This window comes from Ochotona curzoniae, unplaced genomic scaffold, assembly GCF_017591425.1.
Source record: "Ochotona curzoniae isolate NIBS_2020 unplaced genomic scaffold, NIBS_Ocur_1.0 scaffold_4506, whole genome shotgun sequence".
NCBI classification, from domain to species: domain Eukaryota; kingdom Metazoa; phylum Chordata; class Mammalia; order Lagomorpha; family Ochotonidae; genus Ochotona; species Ochotona curzoniae.
Genome location: NW_024467119.1, coordinates 35,085,304 through 35,106,665, shown reverse-complemented (window position 1 = coordinate 35,106,665; position 21,362 = coordinate 35,085,304). Strand labels below are relative to the sequence as shown.

Sequence of the window (21,362 nt, the reverse complement as noted above, 5' to 3'; positions counted from 1 at the left end):
AAGGCAATCAGTGGCAGAGAACAGGGGCAGGGAGAGAAGGGGCAAGTGAGGGAGTGGGGGGAAGACACGGTAGCCCATCTGCCTGCAGATTTCTCAACACTGCAACAATGAGAAAATTATTGTAATAAGGGAGGGAAATGAGAGGGCTGAGCAGGGATGAGGAAAAGGGGCAGTAAGTAGTGTTATCTGTTTATGGCTTGGGATGTGAAATTCGCTGTATTAGTTGGATGTTGGCTGAAACAATATGTCTATCTTCTTTACGTACATGGAGTGATGCTTAGGATATACTGGTTACTTGAAAAAAAAAGGATTACTATATAGACCATAACAGTGTTGCTAATTTTTATAACTTTATATTAATTTAAATCTACTTAATAATATGTTGACAATGCCTTGGGGTTACAAAATTCACTTTTCTGGACTTCAATCCAGTTTGGGGAAACTTTAGTGGACCTTTGGGTCCAGTAGTTCCTATGAGGCAAGTCCATCGACTCATGACAGGAAATCTGTTTACTCCAATAGTGGTATAGCATCCATTTCCACTGGATGATTATTAATTTCTCTGTGTTCTCTTAGCCATTAGAATATATCCTAGGTTTCACAGAAGGTTCTGGAAATTTCTTCTTATAGGATTCCTAGAAGACCCACCATATCTAATCACATGTGATTAAACATCTTTAAACTTTCTAACTTTTCAAAAATGTGCTAAATACTAGAAGATATTATGTGCAAGGGTACATCTGAAAGCACACATAAAGGAAATTTCAAAAATTTGTGGAAAATGGAATTAAAATGTAAGTTTATTTCAGTGTAAAAATTTGAAGTCCATACATAGTTTCCTAACACCTAGGGAATGACATTCATGCCAAATCACTTCATATGTATATGCATACACACATTATCTCTATGTCTTCCATGTCTTATACTTACCACATATGTATGTGAATCTCATCTGATTTTTTCTTGTAATTGCTTAAAACTTCTTAATGAAATCCTGGCTATCAGGAAGAAATGTATGGCTTATATTTTATATTCAACAGTGATTCTCAAAGTTGTCCTGTATTAGGATTATTTGGAGGTGGGGATTATTGAAACATGGATTACTGGTCCCCACTTTCGAAGTTGTTTCCTCAGTGGATTAGAGGCTGTGAGTTGGATTTTCCACAGTTCCCAAGTGAGGCTGCTGGTGGTGTTCCTTCTGGGAATCCTCCTTTGAGAACCACCATGCTACAAAAGTGACAAACTGGTCCCTTTCTTGTGTGTAGCTTCATTTCATGACACTATTTCCTGTCTCTGATGCTGTATTGTCTTCTCCCATGTCCTCAACCTCCAGTTCTCTTCTTTCCATTCTCATCATCAAATTTAACAAAGTTAACTCATATTGAATTTTTTACATTAGATTTGGTTATTCACTCTCAAATCTATACTTCTCCTTTGCAACATTAAATATACTTATAGCTAAAGAATAAACCCAGGAAATCAACAAAAAATGACCTAAGCCCTGCCGCCCACAAGGGAGACAGCGATGAAGTTCTTGCCCCTTGGTTTCAGCTAGTCTGGACCTTACATTACTGAAGTGCAACAACAAATGGAAGATTCTCTCTCTCTCTCTCTCTCTCTCTCTCTCTCATCCCCACTCTCACTCCCATCTCTCTGTGTCTCTGTGCATTGCTCCACCTTTCATATAAATATTTAGAAAATAGTATACCTCCTTGTTGAGATGATCCTCCGTTCGCAGTATAAGTTCATTGGGGATATGACTACCTTATTTGTCCGAGTCTCACAGGTGTGCTGCTCAGTTTCTGTTACATAATAGACACTTAACAAATATTTTCAGTGAATGAATAGAAATAGATATTGCAAAGCAACACATTTCATCTCTCCTCTAGTGCCCACTCTTGTCTCAGAACAAATTCTCCACTCTGGGAGAGTTGTGTTAGTTCTCCCTGCGTGAACGAGTGTGGAAATGGGTGTTTTCAGTCTGCAGATCTGTCGTTCCCTATGTGTCTTATTCAGATAATTCCTCTTGTTCAATGCACAGAGACACAGTGCAAAGTGAATCTCTGAAACAGCCTTAAACGTCAAGCACCGCTCACAAGATGATCCACGTGCATACCTCAGTTTCCACTATCTAGGATTATGTAATTCTGTGAAATAAAGCCCGATTATTTGTGCATTTTAGCCAGAGGCACTTCAACAAGATTTCAGTAACAGTGCAATTACATAGTGACATTTGAACTTTCAGTTTACTATGCCAGAAAATTTCATTTTTATTATTTTTGTTTTTGGGGGAGGGGGAGAATAAGGAACCAGAGGGTGTGGACTGATGCTAGCTAGGATTCGTTCAAGTAAAATGATAGGTCATCATAACTGAAATGCCACTGTCACAGTAATTTAGTTGCACTCCAATTGTAGCTTTAGGTTATTCTCTGTTTCATGTGAAAAGCTGGCAAGATTTAGTGATTGCAAAGTTGTGTATCATATATGGATCTGATAAGCATAACCTATGCTATTAAAGTAGCAGCCTTACAATATGAGAAATCCAAGTTTAAGTTTGACTATGAGAAGTAGATAACTTCATGGAAAGTAAATCTTAGTGATCTCTATGAGGCAAAGCCTTATTCTGTGCAATCACACATCTACTCCTCTTTTATCATTGGATGATTTCAGAAGATTGAAATATCAAATAAGAGAATGGAAAAGTTGCAGAGCAAACAAGTGGAGCAAAGATAGGGAGACAGTATCTTGGGTGTTGATCTATGGCATGAAAGAGAATCACTGGTGGAGAAATACAGTGTGAAGTGTTATGTTGCTTTTACATGTCTTCTCTTGACACAAATCTTCCTTCTACCACCAGGTCTCATTGTCCGGGAGGTGAGCATTGAGATTTCACGGCAGCAAGTGGAAGAACTCTTTGGGCCTGAGGATTACTGGTGCCAGTGTGTGGCCTGGAGCTCAGCAGGCACCACAAAGAGTCGGAAGGCCTATGTGCGCATCGCATGTGAGTCTCTGCATGGTTTTCAGAAGCAAATGCAGTTATAATAATTCCTAGATTCTGATCCTGACATACAGAACCCTGGCCAAAGATTCTGACCCAGAACTGTTCTAAGATTGCTATACTTGAAATTTTCTGCATATCCCATTGACAACACCAAGATCTTTTGATTTTTATTACATGACATTTCTTTAGGGATTGCAAAGTATGCCTTTCAAAAGTATCTTAGATGTCTCTAATCTGCCGGTAATTAGGCTGTGGAAAAACCAAGGACATTCTTTGGTAGCCTTTTGAGGATTGGTAACAGGATATTAGGTTTGGAAAATCTAAGGATGTTCAACCCTTCTTATAAAATGGTGCAGTATTTGCATATAACTTCTGCACATCCTCCCCATTCCTGAAGTCATCCCTGCATTACTTATTATATTACTATAAAGATAAAGGATTTGTAAGTGATGTTATATTTATTAAGGTAATAATGACAACAAAGAGCCTGTGTATATCCATTATTGATTTGTTTTTCCCCAAAATATTTTCAGTTGAGGGTTAATTGAACATGTGGATGAACTCAGATACAGAGGAAAGTCCACTGTGTCTTCCTTTAATGAGTTTGTTCTGCCGATTGATTGAAACAGTGTTGAATAGTTTTCCTATAGGGGAGAGAGAAAACCCAAATGAAGTGTCTAGTCATTGTTTGTTATTATTTTCAAATTCTATTGATTTCTATGATATTCTTATTTGGACATTGAAATATGTCTTCAAGAGTTCTGTGAGTGTGTGAACATGGGAAATACACAGACAAAATGGTACAAATTTTCAGACTGATTAAGGTGCTACAAAGTTTCAACAGTTTCTGCAACTGAATGATGTCCTTTAGGAGAGAAACCACCAAAATGCAACATGTTCTATTTACTGAATCTCATTACAGCCCTGCATTTTGTTCAATTCCATTTCACACTAGATGTCACATCAGTTAGGTCTACTGTGTCTCTCAGTCCCCCATGAGCCTGGCTTGATACTTCCCCCAAATTTATGCTAGCTCTTTCCTTCCTCTCCTCTTGATCTAAATTGAACCATGACTAAGAGGCCATCTAAAATTTCCTGAAAACATAGGACCATATGATAAAGTTGAGTTCAAGAAATTTTGAAAGCCGTGCATAGTGTTTTCAAAATACACATTTCCCATGGGCTCTGTGAAGGTCCTTCAAGCTTCTCAGATAGTCTCTGTGGCTCACATCACTGTCCAGCTCATCCTCCTTCCACAATTGAACACTTCCTAAAATTTAGGCCTTGTCGCTTTGACTTATGAGATCAGCGCATTTACTATGCTGACATTGACTACTGTGTTAGTTTGGTACAACTGTCCATAACAAATTAGCAAAAAATGGGCAGTTACACAACACAAATCCACTTTGTCGCAGCAGGATCTTGCTCGAGATCAGTGTGAGAAGCTTTTCTGCAGCTCTCAGCTTGTTAGTCACCACGTTCTCACAGCATCCGTACACATTGTCTCCGTGTGTGCATCTGCATTTCTCTGTGTGTGCATTGATATTTCCTCATCTGAAAAACACACTACTTGGATTTGACTAGGGCCCGGTGTAACAGCCTCCTGCTAACGTAACTGACCCTTGAAGGCCTTATTTTTCAATCCACTCTCATTCTGGAGTAAACAGAGAGGGTTAGCACTTCCATGCAAGAATTTTAAAAAGGAAACGTAGTTCAACCCATGGCAACCACGTTTCATGGTTCATGTATTCAACCTGTGTTTCTACGTCTGTCCTGTAAGGATTTTTTTGTATATTAGTCTCATTGGATTTGAAATACTATGGTCTATACGTGTTTCAGCTATTGTTCATGTAGAGCGTTTCCTTAGGACAAATGTGCGGTGACAGCTTCCTCTGTTCTAGCACCGTACTGCATACTGGTGACGGGGCTGAAAACAGTGCCCATGACCCTCCTTGTCCTTTTGAACCTTGCGATTTATAGAGAACAGACAAGGAGAGAATGGGAGCAGAAGGGGTGAGGACTCTGTAGGTGTTGCCATTTTGGGTTCCATAGCATGAGATGGGAGCATGTAGGACTCTTTTCAGCAGAGGAGCCTGTAATCTGACTTGCATCTGCAGAATCATCTGACTGCAGTGTGGAGACTTGACCATGAGGATCAAGGGAAAAGGTTGGAAGACCACTTATCCAACTACAGCCATGACAGAGCATATGGTCAGCATAGAATGGAAGTATTGCACATGATGAGACCAGGATTCTGGTTATATTTAACAATAGAAGTGAAAGTGCTTGTTGAGAGATTGAGAGAAAGGTAGAAAAGATATCTGAAAGGCTTGATGGCCTTTTTCAAGAGAACCGAGACAAGCAATCCCAGTCTTATGGAGGAAGACAAGGGTGTTTTAGTTACTTTTATAATACTTTGTCAAAATTCTTATTATAGGATTTACCTCATTGAATATTCACTTGCTTGAAATGTGTGTCATGCCACTGAGTTCCTTGAAATCAAGTATTTTCTTGCCAACCACACATTTTTAGTGCATAGCAAAACATCTAGAATATCGTATATGTTAATAATTTTAAAACTAAAATACTATAACAAATACTCCATTGTGGTTAAATACCCCATGGTGATTCTTTAAATGTTTAACACTTATATTCTCTGTCTGATTATATCTAAGGAGAGTTACTGTTTGTCTTGATGGGGTTGTCCATGAAACAGACTTAGGAAATGGAGGTGTATAGGCAGGAAAGGTGTTAAACAGTATTCTTTAGAAACAACATCTGTGGAAGAAGAAAGCTGTGGCATAGGGCAGAGAGATAAATTGGATAATGAGGCAAACACGATAAATGGTAACCTTTTAGGAATAGCTGGAGCAAGGCTGGCCCCATACAGTTGTCCAAACTTGATGCAAAGGAGATAAATAGGCCCTTTCTTGTTCCTCCCATAAATCAGTTAGTGGGTGCATTTCATCCTTTACTCCCAACCCCACCAGTGTGTATGGCTTGGGCTGTCAGCTCTCCCACCTGAGGAAATTCCACTGAAGAGAAGGTCCTGGAGGCTCATGCAGCAGCACCAGCCATGGTGAACCTCCAGCCTCCAAAGGGATCTTGGTGAAATACCTCCACCCTCACTAGAATCTTCCACCATGAATGTCAAGGAACTGTTTTTATTACTATAAAGAAAGATAACCTCTAAGACGTAAGCAAACTCACAATCAGCTTTGAATTGTAATAGAGGTACTAACAATAAGTAATGCCTTTATCTTTCATTTCTACAGATTCTTTAATATCAAACAGTATAGATATTTTAAATTGCCAATCTACACTTCAAATAAATTGGCTTGCCTAAGTTTAAAGGCTGCATAGGCCCTGATTATGCATATACAGTTTGTTATATTAGAAGATATTACAACAAATTCATATGTATGGTATATAAGTTGTAAGCACACTTAAGAATGTTCATGAGAAAATGCATATTACAAAAGCATGTGGGTTTTGAAATTGTATCACAATAAACTTACCTTTTAACTACATTTCCTGTGAATTTCATGAGGTTCCCTTGTAACAGATGTGTATGCATATACGTATGATATGTTTCTTATAAAACTAAATACATGTAAAGATAAAATTCCAATTTGTCTTTGCCACATATTCTGTGCACTTTGCTATTTACTTCATGACTTACAAATGTAATGTGGCATTGTCAAATTGTGCTTAAGAAAACATATTATTCCTCTAACAAAAGATCAATTTATCCACAGCACCTTTTTGCCCTCAAGTCATAAGACTAAATGCTAATTTTACCTTCAATTCCATAATTAACTAAACTCATATGCATGCTGTCAAGGAACACCATCTATCATGTGGAGATGTATTTATGTAGATATTTTTGGTGATGAAAAACAAAGAAGGTCAAATGTCCAGATCTTTTGCCAATGAATGACACTGAGTAAGTGAGTTTTTCCCAGGGCTGCAGAAGGCTTGCAATTTCTGCAGGCCTCCCTGGGTCAAGTGAGCTGTGGTGCTTTGTGCAGTAATACTTGACAGATGGTCAGCAAATAAAGTGTAATTAAACTCTAAATTTGTCACAGGTGAGGATAATCACAACACTAAGGTTAAATAAGTGCAATTACCTTTCACTGAATTAGATTTATGCTTATTGAGTGTACTGTGGAGTTGTCCATGGTTCCTCCATGAAAAAGTTCTCTATATGATTATCAAGGAGAAATTAATATAGAGTACTGCTTTAATTAATTATTTCACTTACTTTAGATAAAGTATGAAAATCAGTTCATAGTCAAACAGAGTAGAGCGAGAAAAAAATAGAAATATGAAAGTTAACAGACAAAAGCTAAGAACATAATACAAATGTTGAACTAAGTGTCAGTTTTTCAGGTGGCTCATGTAGCTTATGTTGCAGAGAAATTTACTCACAGCAAACTCGGGTTGATGCTACCATGAGCTGTCCTAAAGAGAACCCTCATGGAATACAGCTACCAGCGTTTGGGGTTGTTTTTCCAAGAGTCTCTTATTATAGTGTATAGAGAAATATTGAATAAAATGTCTAGGAAGCCATTATATTAGAAAAGAATTATTTAGTTTGCGGCCACTCCCTGCCACACGCCTCCTAAAACCCTTGGTATCGCTAAAGTAATGGTTTTTGTAATCTGTGAGCTGCTTTCATGTCAATAACTGGAAAAGTCAACACAAGAATGGAGGGTGAGGAGAGGAGTGAAGGTTAAGTTGCTTGCCAGTAGACAATCACTGAACCATCATGTCTGTGTTGTTGAGCCTCCAGGCCTCCATAAACGCCTGAAAGGAGAGGGTTCAACAACCCCGGGCTGGCTAAATACAGGTTGCTGGATGGTGGCAAGTCCTTGTGCTACACTTGCCCAACACATCCCTTTACAGGTGTATTTTGTAGAAGAAACTAGAAAATGATGGGGTTTCCTCCCCAGGTTCTGTGGACCGCTCTTGAAACCAACCAACCAGAGAGGGGTCATGGACACCCTGATTTTATAGCACAGGGAAAACCTGGGGCTTTGGGCTGACATCTAAAGGTAGAGCCAAGGACATGGCTGAACCCACAAACTATGGGATCAAATGCACATTCCAGGTAGTGTAAGCAAAGAATTGGGTTATTAAAAACCCAGGTACTTTCTGCCTCTACACCATTCTTTGCTTACAAAAGAGAGGAATCCTCGCACCTGTTGAGACAGTGAAAGTCTGAGTTGATTGTTACGGTCTGAGAGAAGAGGAAAACAGCCCCTTGATCTTCCACAGAGGCCATGGATTTGGCCTCAGTTCCTGGCCTAGACCCAGCAAACCAAAAACCATCGCAGCAGTTAAGCTTCAGTTAATTGCAGGAGGCTTTCTAACCAATAAGCCAAGTAAGCTGCCATCAATTGGGTAGTCTTAATACCTCATTCCTATTTTCTGTAAAGGCTATTAGGTCATGTTCCTGGTGAAAGATTTTAGAACCTGTTCTGGTTCTGAGGGCTGCCTGCCTCACAAATTATTCTTGGTTTTGCTTGAGTAAACTCAAATTTAAACCTGTCCATGATTTTTCTTCATAACTGTAGGAAAACTTAATTCAGATCAAATACTAAGAAACATTGTCTTTCAGCCAGGAAGGCTCAGCATCAATATTGCTGTAGCCAGTGTTTAGGGTCTCTAACAGTGCTTTGGATGTTTGGGAGAAGACCATCAGGGTTGAACAGCCTGAGGGAGGGATTGAGGCAAGGCTTGAGGTCAGCTTGACTTAAATTTAAATCACTCCCTCAGGTGACCATCAAGTGACTTAACTTCCCAGAGCCTTATTTACTTTCACCAACTGTGAAATGGAAATGATAGGTTTACTTTGAGATGGAACAAGATAAATGTATGAACCATAAGGCACCAAGCTGAGGATAAGCTTACTGAATGATGGTAGATTTTCATAGCAGATACAAAATTCCAGCAACTTCCTCTGTTTACTTGGAAACATCACTATTAAAGACAAAACAGAGCCTAACATTTCTCTGCTTCTTTTACCATTTCATCTCTCAGACCCTGGAATGTCCATCCTAAGGTTTCCAATGCTCTTCTGATTCACATGAAATTAGATGGCAGTTTTTCCCATGCCCAAGGAAAGAACAGAACACCGTTCTGACACACCCTGTTATTAGAATTCAAGAACGCTGGAGAGATTGATGTGCATACTCCGAATCCATCTTCCTCGGACTGGCAAGAGATTCCTCAGGATCTCCTCTTCATCGTGTGTGCAAGCCAGTAAATCATAGCAAGCAACACAATAGCCCCTGGCTACAGAGAGGAAGAGAGTTCCTGGAAAGAATGAAGGATGGTCAGGACAGCCCCTTCTGCCCTCCCCTCACAACTCCCTTGTGTTTTGTCCTGGGATGAGAGCTGCCTCATTCCAACCTGTGGACGAGGGCCAAGCCTTGTTCCCATGTTAGTGAGTCTCCAGCTTCTAGCAAACTAACTGCCGGGCCTGGTGGTACAATTTCTCTGTGGCTCAATCTTTGCCTTGCACTTGCTGTCATCCCAAATAGATGCCAGTTTATATCCTGGCTGCTCCACTTCCCATTCAGCTCCCTGCTTGTGGCCTGGGAATACATAGGAGGATGGATCAAAGCTTTGGGACCCTTCACCCATGCGGGAGACCCAGACGAGGCTCCTGACTTATGGCTTCAGATCGGATCATCTCCAGCAATTGTGGCCATTTGGGGAGTAAACCAGGAGATGGATGATCTTCTCTCAGTCTCTCTTTCTCCATGTAGATCTGCCTCTCCAATTTAAAAAATGAATAAATATTAGAAGGAAGGAAAGAAGGAAGGGCAGGAGGGAGGAAGGAAGGAAGGAAGGAAGGAAGAAAGAAAGAAAGAAAGAAAGAAAGAAAGAAAGAAAGAAAGAAAGAAAGAAAGAAAGAAAGAAAGAAAGAAAGAAAGTTAAGTGCTTAGAAGCCACTTGGTGGTTAGTGTTGGGCCCTACAATTTACAATGTCAATGGTATTAATCAAATCGTTGCTCTACTTCCCTTGTATTAGCTCATTCAGTTCTTGCAGCCACACTGAGTGACTTATGCTATTATTAACCCCATTATCATAGATGAGGAAACTGAGAGCGAAGGGAAATCAAAAATCCCGCGAGAGGTTCCAGCGCTGCTATCTGCAGAACTGAGACCAAAAGCCAACTCCATGCTTTTAATCAATGTACTGGGTACCAGTGAGGAGGAAACAACAGGAATTTTTATAGCTGCGGTTCACAAAACCATCTTGCTTTCCACATTCATGATGCTTAAATGTTCACTGCTATTTATAATATAAAAGTGTAAAAGCACTTTGGCTTCCTGCCTCTCCTCTCCTCTTGGCTGGCTCTATTCTTGCCCATGTCCCTAGTTCCAGCATGCAACGTATTCCAGATGTGCTGTGTGCCCCCAGTCCCTTCCCTCCTGCAACCCTGTTTGCCCTCTTCTCGGCCTGTCTCACCTCCTTTTGCTGAGGTGCCCTTTTTGGAAAAGTCTACCTGGACCCCCAACCCTGTCACTCTCCTTGTTTCCAAGACTGCTTTACTTTTTCTTCATAGCATTGGTCATCATTACCCATTTCCTTTTTCTCTTTTGTAAGATTTATTTACTTTACTTGAAACTTGGAGTTATACACAGGAGAAAGAAAGACAGAAACTGTCCATCTGCTGGGTCATTTCCAAAATGGCTGGAATGACCAAAGCTGGGCTACTCCAAAAGTTGTGACCCTGGTGCTCTTTCTGGTTTTACCACGTGAAAGGACCCAGTAACTTTGGCCGTCCTGTATTGCTTTCCTAGGCCATAAACAGGGAACTCATCTGGAAGTGGGGAAACAGAATCAAATCCACACCCAAAAAGGAAGCCAGCACCCCAAGCAAAGGATTAGCCCATTATGCCTCAATACCAGATCCTAAACCATTTTCTTTTATGTTGAGTTTAAAGTCACAGAGCACAGATTTAGGAAGGGCAGGAATCTTGTTTGGTCACTGTGTATCCCCAGTGCCTAAAAGGATTGCTTGTGTGTGGCTAGTGCTACATAAACAGATGCATAAATGGACTGAAACTGGCAACATATGAGGCAAGATGAGGAAGCTATTCCATGCTGATTGTTCCCTTTTCCAAGGAATACAAGAACACTGAGTATCTTGAAGTGACTTCCTTTGTGCCCTCTCTGCATACCACCCTTGCTCTTATGATATATGAGTGTGTGTGTGTGTGTGTGTGTGTATTTCCATAACAGTTATCAGCTTCTAACCTGCTGTCCATTTACTTACTTATGTTTTTCTGGTTTGTATTTTAGCCCTCCCCATTCCCTTAGAAAGTAAGTTCCACATTGGCAAAGATTTCCTTTTGACTTGTTCACAGGTGAGTTCAGGATGTGTAGGATAATACCTGGCACAGTGTAGGTATTCAATAAGTACCAGAAAACAATCAATATTAAAAAAGTATGGTTAGCTTCCTCCAATCAACTATGTATGCAATCTTGTGGGTTACTATATTGATTCTGACATAAGTATATACGCCCAAGTTTTTATTTGCTGAGGTATTTTTCTTTTCATTTTCCATCTACTCTACCCACCAGAAAGCCAGAGTAAATATGCAGCTTAACCAACTTACCTTAGCCAAGCCTGCTGATTCATGTAGGTCATGCCACGCTCAGTATCTGGGAGTCTAATGCCATATGCCTTGGTAGAACTCAGCTGGTTTCACACACACCAAAATAAATTACCTATCTACCATACCACATTTCTGAATTGGGGCCTAGTTCCTGTGCAACTGTTAAAGAACCCAGTAACCCAATTATATGTAGCAAGGGCTATACTTTAAATTATATGAGATTTATTTTAAAATTTAAAGTCTTTGAGATACCTGAGAAAATGTTTACAGATTTTTCCTTGTCTTATACAGATCTCAATTTTTGTTATTAAATAATTCATCATACTGCTGTTCATTCAAAGTGAAAAACTACAATACCAGAGCAAGTTGCGTCAGTCTATATTTTCCCAAGCATATTTGCTTTTGTATGTAGCAGACAGTTCCAAACTTTCATGGAGGGCACAACAAATCCAGGAGTACTTATAATCTATTTCGTTCTGAGAGTACAAAACCGTTTGATGGAACACTTGTTAAGTCGTAATTTAAGGGAGATCATCTACCCATATGTTATAAGCAGGGCTGGAAACCCACTAGACTGAAATATATCATTAAAGTATGTTTCATGCCATGTGAAAAGTGGCATGTGTGGTTAAAATGCTTATTTGCAAGAAAGCTTGTCTGCAATTATGTTAGTCTTGTGCATTCTGGGAAAAAAAAAGAGCCTTAAGTCTTTGGTATGTCAGGTTCTTATCCATAAAGTTGGCATCTTCCTTATTATTTATCCCTAAGACATACCTGAAAAAGTGTGGTGATGACATGTAATCATTTTTTCCTGAATCTGAACAAGCCGTGTGAATATAAAAGAGTGGCTTGTGGAGTTATTTTCCCCTTCCACTTTTCTGTAATAGATGTCATTTGGAGTTCCAGGTCTAAAATATTTATTTAAAAAAAAATCCTCTAGCCAGATTATCAGAATACAAATGCATTTGTCCTATAAATGCCCCCAAAGTGAGGACATAAAGAATAGCTGAAACTGTGTTTCCTTTCTGCAGCAGCTTTGCTCACTTGCAATTTCTTTGTTTCCAAGATCTTAGGGATACCCAAGCATTGGCCCAGTTGAAGACACTACCCATATACTCCTATTGCTGACAAGCTTAAAGATCATTCTAGCCTTTGTCCTTTACTGTGAAATACAATATGATGAAAGCTTTTAGGTTAAATTCATAAGAGTGGACAAAAGCTTGAGCTCTTAAAAAGGTAAAATGAGGATAGGAAGAAACAAGGGGAAAGTCAGAATTTATTATCAACTTTCATCCTTCTTAAAAGACCCTGTCAAGGAAACTAACATTGTAACATTCTTATTCTGTGCATAAACCTTCTGTAACTCCCCATGTGTGGGAACTCCAATCAATCTCACAAGAATGCTGTGAGCGGTAGCATCTGTTATTATTTTTATTTTTGTAAATAGCAAAGCAGGAACATAGAAAAATAACTTTCCCAAGCCACTTGTTTAAGAAATTTGAAATTGTTTTATTTATTTGAAAAGCAGAGATCTTCCATGTGCCACTCAGTCCCCCAAATGCTCACACTGGTCAGGTCTTGGCCAGATCAAAGCAAAGACTCAGCAACTCCATCTAGCTCTCCAAGTGGGTGGTGGGGTCACAAAAGCAGGAGCCAGAACTTTCTACTTCCAAGGGTCTTGCAAGGGTGCACATTAGCAGAGAGCTGAAACTTACAGTGAGCTGGGACAGTGACCCAGGTGCGAGGTAGGAGATGTGGGCAACTCATGCAGCAACTGGGCCACCACGTCCAACAGAGCCTCCAGCATCTCTGTTTTAAACCAGTTTTCCATTTGCATTTGAGTTCACTTCCAGGCTTTCAATCTAACCTCAAAGAAACTGCATGAACTTGGTTTAGGATGGTCAATTTGTTTTTTTGTTTGGGTTTATTGTTTTACATATTTGAGAAGAGGTAGGCATAAGATCACATACTCTCTTCCTGGAATAGGAAAGCAAAGCAACCATTTTAAGGGTTCTGTGGCATGACCTCACGCAACCTTCACCTTTAATTTAGTGCCTAAAACACAGACGACCAAGCTCGTTCTCGCAAAGGAAGCTGTGCCAGTCAGCTTGCAACAGTTATTTCCTGCTACCTGCCAGATTTGGTGGTGAAAGCATTAATTCCACTCCACTATGACAACATAATTAGCCCGTTCCATCATTATTGGAAGAAAGGTATATTTTTCCTTTTAACAACACAAGTATTATTGCTTTGTGTGATGATGAGGAGCACTTTGAAAATGCATTAAAACATTTTTAATTAAAAATGTACTCAGCACCTTTGTTCACTAAGCATGTGAGAAAACTCATTGAAAAGCAATTCAGAAGTATGAAAATGTGAATAATAGTACATCAACAATGTTTGTTCATGCAAGGTCAGATCTGTGTCAGAAAGTCGGTTAAGTTGCTAGCAGCAGCCATGACATGAATCTCTTCTAAGTACAAAGTTCCTTCAGATACAGAGTCATTTCTTTTCCAGACTAGCTCAGTTTTCAAGGCAAGAAACTTAATTCTGATGCATGGATTTTGCTCTCTTGCTTAAAAAAAAAGTACATTTATAAACACTGTTTTAACCATGAACTCTGAGAGTACTTGAAAGATTTCAGGAATGGGAAAGAATGGGTGAGCCTAAATCTGGACCACTGCTTTTTTTATTATTATTATTATTTTTAATGATACAGTTCCATGTTACCTGCATGGTCACCAGACAAACATGAAATTCAAGTGCTGTATTAAACAATGTCAGCTGTCACATGGCACATAAGTGACTGCTGATAACACTGTGGAATCACTAGATGGTTAGTCATGGTGCAGAAACAGGTCTGCTTGGCTCAGTGGAGTTACCTGCAGTGCCTACGCACTGCCATAAAACCCCATGGTAATCCACAAAAATCAACCAATCAAGGGGTCTAAGATTTTAGTGCAGTGTGTAAACCACACCTATGACCATTGATGGGAACACACTCCTAGACTCCCACAGTTCCACCTTAGTATGAAATCTGCATTTATATCGAATATAGCATGACAATTGCTAGATTTCTTTTTGTAAACCATTACTTTCAATCATTAGCTTCCATACATTCATAATTGCTATGGTTATGAGTTCTGACTAATAATAAAACCAACTGTTGTCCTAGCATAATAAAAATCATTGTACTATGGGGGAAAAGCAGGCGAGGGGAATTACTATCTTTGGGCTGCTTATTACATGCTCAGTGTGATGCTACGAATTTTACAGGCACACTTTCCTAGAATGTTGTGAGCTGGCTACTATTCTCATATCCATTTCTGCAGTTGAAAAAGCTAAGACAAAGAGAGGGTAAGCAACAGGCCTAACATTTGCAGAAAAAAATGGTAGAATCAAGACCTCAACCCATGTCTGCCTCACCAAGTCCTGCTGTTAGCCACACAGTTATCTTACCTCTCAGTGTGTCTTACTTAACAGTGATCTGTGATTAAAACAAAGTTTATATCACGATGCGCTACAGATATCCCTCTCTTTCCACACATGACTATGAATATAGGTCCACACACACATATTCAGTACTCTAATGCATCTTGACATTTTCCATTATTCACTTTTGTGTTTTTCAATGCTGGTTTTCAATCCACTGAACAGATTTGATAACCCTCTAAAGAATCATGACTTGGAGTTTGAAAATCAAAAGTAATCACGAAATTCTGCAAGAACAAAAGGAATAGTAGACAATGTACTTGATGGACCAGATGGCGAAAATCTGTAAGGAATGACATGTTGAAAATTTACACACATGAGTAGTCATCTTTCATTCCAGAACTCCGTGTAATGATAGAGAGGGCCGCAAACTCTACATAGGAGTTTTGCTTTACTATCTTCCAAACATTTTTCTTAGGTTTAATATTTATTTTAGTATTAAAAAAACTCTTTGAGACCTCAAATTTTAAAAAGCAAACATTAATAATGTAACAGTCATTCATAGCCCATCATCCAGTGGAATCCAAGTATTTGAATGTTTACTGGAATTCTCTACTGAAGCACACCCATTGAGGAATCCTTGACCTCATAGTGTCTGTTTAGCATTTCAGCAAGGCTTTGTTTTTTAAAAGAATAAAATTTATTCTAATAAATGTTTTACATAATGAGTAGGACTGCTAAAAGAATAGACATTTCTAATAAATGTAAATTATTTTTTAAATATGCAGTAAGAACAGATTTCTCTTCTTCAAAGATGATAGTGTCAGCAATCTGCCTGTCTAAATAGCAAAAAAGTCTTTGTCCTCATTTTGATTCCTCTCCTTCCAGAATCAGCAGGGTGCATAGGTCCATTGTACTCAAAGCCGTGGACTGTCCAGCCTTGATTTTCTCTTTATGAGAGATACACACCCTTTTTTGAGGCTGTCAGGAGTTTGCTTATGGACCATCACAAGAGAAGGTAGTATGTCTTTCTGCCTCCTTTGTAAGTATGAACGTTGACATGATGGGCTTTTTCGCATGCCCTGTTGCATGGCATTTCCTTCTTCCAACCTCTGTGTCCTGCAAAGACAGCTGGTCAACCTAATTCCTAGTACATCTGCAAACCTTAGAGCCTTATAACTCTCACTTGCTACTGTAGAGTATATTTTATTATCCTCTCCTTGATTAACATTTAAGAGCTTGTTGATATTTTTAAGAATGGATAATCCAGAATCTATCCTTCTCTCCATCCCTCTTTTTCCAATATTTTTTTTAGATTCAAGTTTCCAAAAGTTCCATGAAAGTTGTCCCACTGTGAACATTACATAACTGTTCTCTTCAAAGCTGCATCAACTCCTCTGCTTTAGGGAAAATAATTTCTTCTTTATTTCCCTTGGACACTGATAATTGCAACCAAGAAATAACACAGTCCACAAAGGAATGACTTCATCCCTTTAAAATCTAAGTTTGTTCAGTTTGAGGCCCTTAACATGACACAGTCCTTCAAACAAATTTGGTCATTCATTTCCATTCTCTAACTAAGGAAAGTGAAGGCCAGTAAGTTTTCTCTCAACTCTCCTTTCTGTTAACTACACTGTGGAAAAAAAGAAAAAAAAAAAAAAGGAGAGTTAATATTTGCCAAATCCATTAATGAGTATATTCCACCTCATGGGTAATTTAAAACAAGAATGCTATTATTGTGACCAAAAGTTATAGAAAGCGTCTCAATTCTACCATTTAAAAATGAGACTTCGTGTGTTCAAAGACTCCTTGAGTTATGTATAAATGGTAAATAGAAATCCATATTGTTTCAGGTCTGATTCTACATCTGCTAATTGGATTTCCATGTATGGATTTAGTAAGGCAATATTCATGTTCTTAAGTAAACATCTCTCTGAATGTGTGCATATGTCAAGGCTGATTTTGCTTTTAATGGGCAGAATCAATAACTACAGCAAAGAGCGGCCAAGTTGACATTGTAAAAGTCATCTAGGTTATAAAGGAAGAACTTTATATTCGTAGCTATTTTAGCAACAGCCTGGGAACTAATGGAAAGAAAACAGAACTGTCGAATTCTAAAGGTCTTCCAAGGGCAGGGATTCATCATTGTTGCTTCTAACAGGAATCCCCACATTATTCCATACTATTCTGTTTTATATCTAATTCCTGGCTGACAAGTGTCCGTTTTTCATGCTTATTCATTTGTCACCCTTGTATTCTCCCTGCCTGCAAGGCATCCGGCCTGCCTTCCATCACATATCCAAATGATAAAGGATAGGTTTTGCTGTGGCCACCCTCAGCTTGCAGGGTAATATGGAAACCCCCAGCATAATATATGCTACGCTCACTATGCGACGCAAAAGCTAGGTAACAGGCCTTATGGCAGGAATTAAAATTGGTTTTCAGAAAGCAGTATAGCCTAGTTGGAGGTAGGGGGTTAAATGTGAGATTATTTTAGAAACTACATATTTATAGAGAGTGTAGAAGTCAAATATTAGAATAAAACATTCGTATCATCTTCGATCATGGCTGTCCTAAACCTGTCTCTTGAAATCAGTGCTTCTATCCATCCCCATTCTCAATTAGGAAACCAGGTTTTTCAAGATGCACCTTCTTATTGCAGGGATTTGGAAACTGTGCCAAAAAGTACACCCTGTCCAAGGAAGTACTGTGCAGCACCCTGCCCTCTGACCATCGCCCCTTAAAGCTGCTGCTGCTTTCTATCACCACAACATGCTGAAAATGATTATAGATACTCCTAAGGGTCCTTGCCCCAATTCTCTCAAGCCACCTTCATACACTTTGACTTCTATTCCCTTCTCATGCCTCAGTTTTCAACCCAACAACTTCCTCTCCCCTTTGAGTAATTTGCTGCATTTGTCTCACTGACCTTCCCATTAAAACTGACACTTAGGGCCTGGCATTGTAGCCCAGCAGCTAAAGTTCTCACCTCACAAGCTCCTGGATCCCACATGGATGAAGGTTCAATTCCAGGTGGCCCTGCTTCCCATCCAGCTCCCTGCCTGTGGCCTAGGAAAGCAGTTGAGGACAACACTAAGTTTTGGGACCTCGACCCATGTGGGAGACCCAGAAGAGGCTCCAGGCTCCTGGCTTCGAATTGGCTCTGCTCCAGCCATTGCAGTTGCTTGGGGAGTGAATCATTTAGGAGGCCCAACACAGTGATAGCCTAGCAGCTAAAGTCCTTGCCGTGCATGCTCTGGGATTCCATATAGCTGCTGGTTCTAATTCTGGCAACCCTGCTTGCTATCCAGCTCCCTGCTTCTGGCGAGGAAAGCATTTGAGGATATCCAAGGCCTTGGAACCCTGCACCCATGTGGGAGACCCAGAAGAGGTTATGGGCTCTGAACCCTTGGTTTTGAATGGGTTCAGCTCCGGCTGTTCTGTGGCTTGGGGAGTGAGTCAAAGGATAGAAGATCTTGCTCTCTGTGTCTCCTCCTCTCTGTGCATCTAACTTTCCAATAAAAATAAAATTAATCTTTTCAAAAAAGACTGACACTTACGCTTGTAGACTTTTTCTCCACCCTGTGTCATCTTTTCTGGCAGTGTTTCCTCTTAACTGTCCATGTCCTCTTTTATTTATAGGGCAGTCCCTGCCCTGGTGATGTCGTCTTTTTCCTGGGCTTCAGTGCAAAGTGCAGGAAGTCCTACCAGGACTTCTTTTTCAAGCCTTGAACCATTGGCTCTCCACTGGTGATTATGGTCGGAGAGTGCCATTCTGGAGACACTAGTAGTTACACTTGAATCCAGTGAGCAGTCTTGGGATACAAAATATTCAACTATTCAAAAAAGCAGCCCACAGTAAAGAACTATCCAGCATCCAAAGCTAATAGTATTGAAGTGTAGAGGTCATGATTACAGGGCTGACATTCAGTGTAGTGGACAGTGTCATCACCTGCAATGCTAGCACATAACACAGGGGTCAGTTCATGTTGTGGTTACTCCACTTACAATTCTGCTTACTGTTGATAGATCTTGGAAAATGGTAGAAGGTGGCCCATGTGCTTCTGCTTCTTGTCCCCCATGTGTGGGACCCAAATGAAGGTCTTGATTTTGGCCTGGCTCAGTCCTGGCTGTTATGGCCATCCAAAAATAAATCAGTAGATGCAAGAATCTCTCTCTCTCTCTTTCTTTCTCTCTCTCTCTCTCCTCACCCCATAACTCTGATTTTGAAATAAATGACTCCTTTTTAAAATGTGATATAGACTTCCTAGATGTTTCCACTAGAAGATGGTACAGATAACAATAATCTGAACTGTAACAAAATCAATGTGTTATCTGTCTCACTACTTCTTTGCCCAACTTATTACTATTATATTTGGCATTGGTACCAACTCAATAGCACAGTACTTAATAATATTGTTTTATTCTTGTCTCCTGGGACTCTCCAAAGACCTAGGTCTTCCTGCTGGTAGGTTATCTTTGAAAAACTTTCTTACTCCTCCTCTTCACGCTCACTAGCTGAGTTCAGGTTCTCACCATCCCTCCAGATCTGTTCAAAGAGGTCCCTGACTACGTTTCCTCACCTCAGCTCAATCCATTGGCCACTCTTAGACGAATATGATGTCTGTGTTCCATGCTTTGCTTAGAATGCCTTGATGGTTTGGCATTCCTTAACATGGCAGAATGGCTTTCATAAACAGACCTCACCCTACCTGATCCTGATCCTTTTAAGTTCTGTGCCTTTCATGTCTTTATGCTAAGTAACTAATAGAATGTCTGCCATATGAAGATATGGCATATGTTAAGTGGAATTTCTTTGACTATGTGGATACATATTTGTCTGGCCTGTCTGTGCTCAGTCCTTCTTTTGTGATATTCTAATTTAAATGAGTAAGTCACCATATATTTAATCTAAGAGCTAATTCCAGCCATTGTCTTCTCCCACCCCTATATCAGATGGGAGTTCCCAAGGATCATTTTTCAAAAGCTAGATAAACTTGTCAAGAACATTTTATCCCATAAAATTATTCATTGCTGGTCATTTTATTGGTATCTGTTGTTTTGCCAGAATTTTTATCTTAATATAGATAAAAAAACAACAATGAGAAATTGCCCTATCATTAGAGAAAGGTTTTAGTGTTTATGTTGGAAGGACATAGATTAAACAAAAAAAGATATTAGAGGAATGTGTGGGTTTGTAAAATACTTAAAAACCAGTGTTCAACAGTTTGAATGTAGCATCAATTATTTTGTCATAAAATCTTGGGCATCTGTTTAATGTGGTTCTCATATGCAAGTCAAGACATGGTTTGCATAGCTTTCAAATCATTAACTGTGTACTCTAGATGTTCACTTCTACCACTTACTCATTTTCTTAATAATCAGAAATTCTGCCACTATGTAGGGAATCTCTTGTCTTAACACAGATCATGTAGATCTGTAATGTTTGTTATAATCCCTATAATCTTATAAGATTTTCTTCTGTGTTTTTCCAGTTGGATCTTCCAGTAAGGATAAGTTAGGATTAAATTTGGGGAATGTTTGGGTTTAACTCATTGGTTCAATAGGCTGCAATGGTGTTCTCTGAGTCTTCGGTCATTATCAAGGCTATGGGATGAAAAGACACGGTATTCATTTTTAGTTAAAACTACCGGATAAAATTTCAGGCACTTTTATTAGAAGACTTTTAATTATATGTGAATTTTTAATAATGTAAGCTTTATGAACAATATTTCACCTTAGAAATTTAGTAAAAATGTTTGGAGAATTTCAGATCAAACAATTAAAACAGAGCAGTAATTAGTTTACAAAGATGGTTCAGTTAAGTCTGTCAAAGTGTGTGCCCACAATGTGTTCAGGATGGTTTCCAACACGTTTGCATCCATCAATAGCAGTTTCTAAAACTCTACTACATATGTCTATAATAACTCTCACAATTCCAACCAAAAACACAACCAGATCTTTAAAAAGAAATTATTGATCTAATTGAAAAACGGTCACTTACCTAGAAATGCCAATGCCTCTGGCCTCTTTCCAATGAAAACGCCCTTCTGCCTTGTGCTCCAGTCATCTGTGTAGGTCACATTCTCTCCCTGAAGACACCAGCACTTTATTTCCCACTCTGAAACAGAAACTGGCTTTGGAATTATTCGTGCAAAAGATTCTGAAACTACTGCATCTTGAATAATATCCATTCTGAAAAAGGAGAACAATATTTTTGTCTGTATGAGACATGAAAATGAGTGTCTTTTGATTAAAAATGACCTTCATTGTTGATTACTAGAGAATATTA

General features: G+C 39.3%; 1 protein-coding gene across 2 annotated transcripts in view; it reads left to right on the top strand.

The window, feature by feature from the left end:
- Window positions 1-21,362, top strand: part of UNC5C (unc-5 netrin receptor C) — a 334,610-nt gene that overhangs the window by 223,343 nt on the left and 89,905 nt on the right. For both annotated transcript variants that reach the window (XM_040966791.1, XM_040966793.1), the window contains exon 3: window positions 2,858-3,001. In XM_040966791.1, the coding sequence (XP_040822725.1) occupies window positions 2,858-3,001 (144 nt within the window). The remainder of the gene's footprint in view (window positions 1-2,857; window positions 3,002-21,362) is intronic.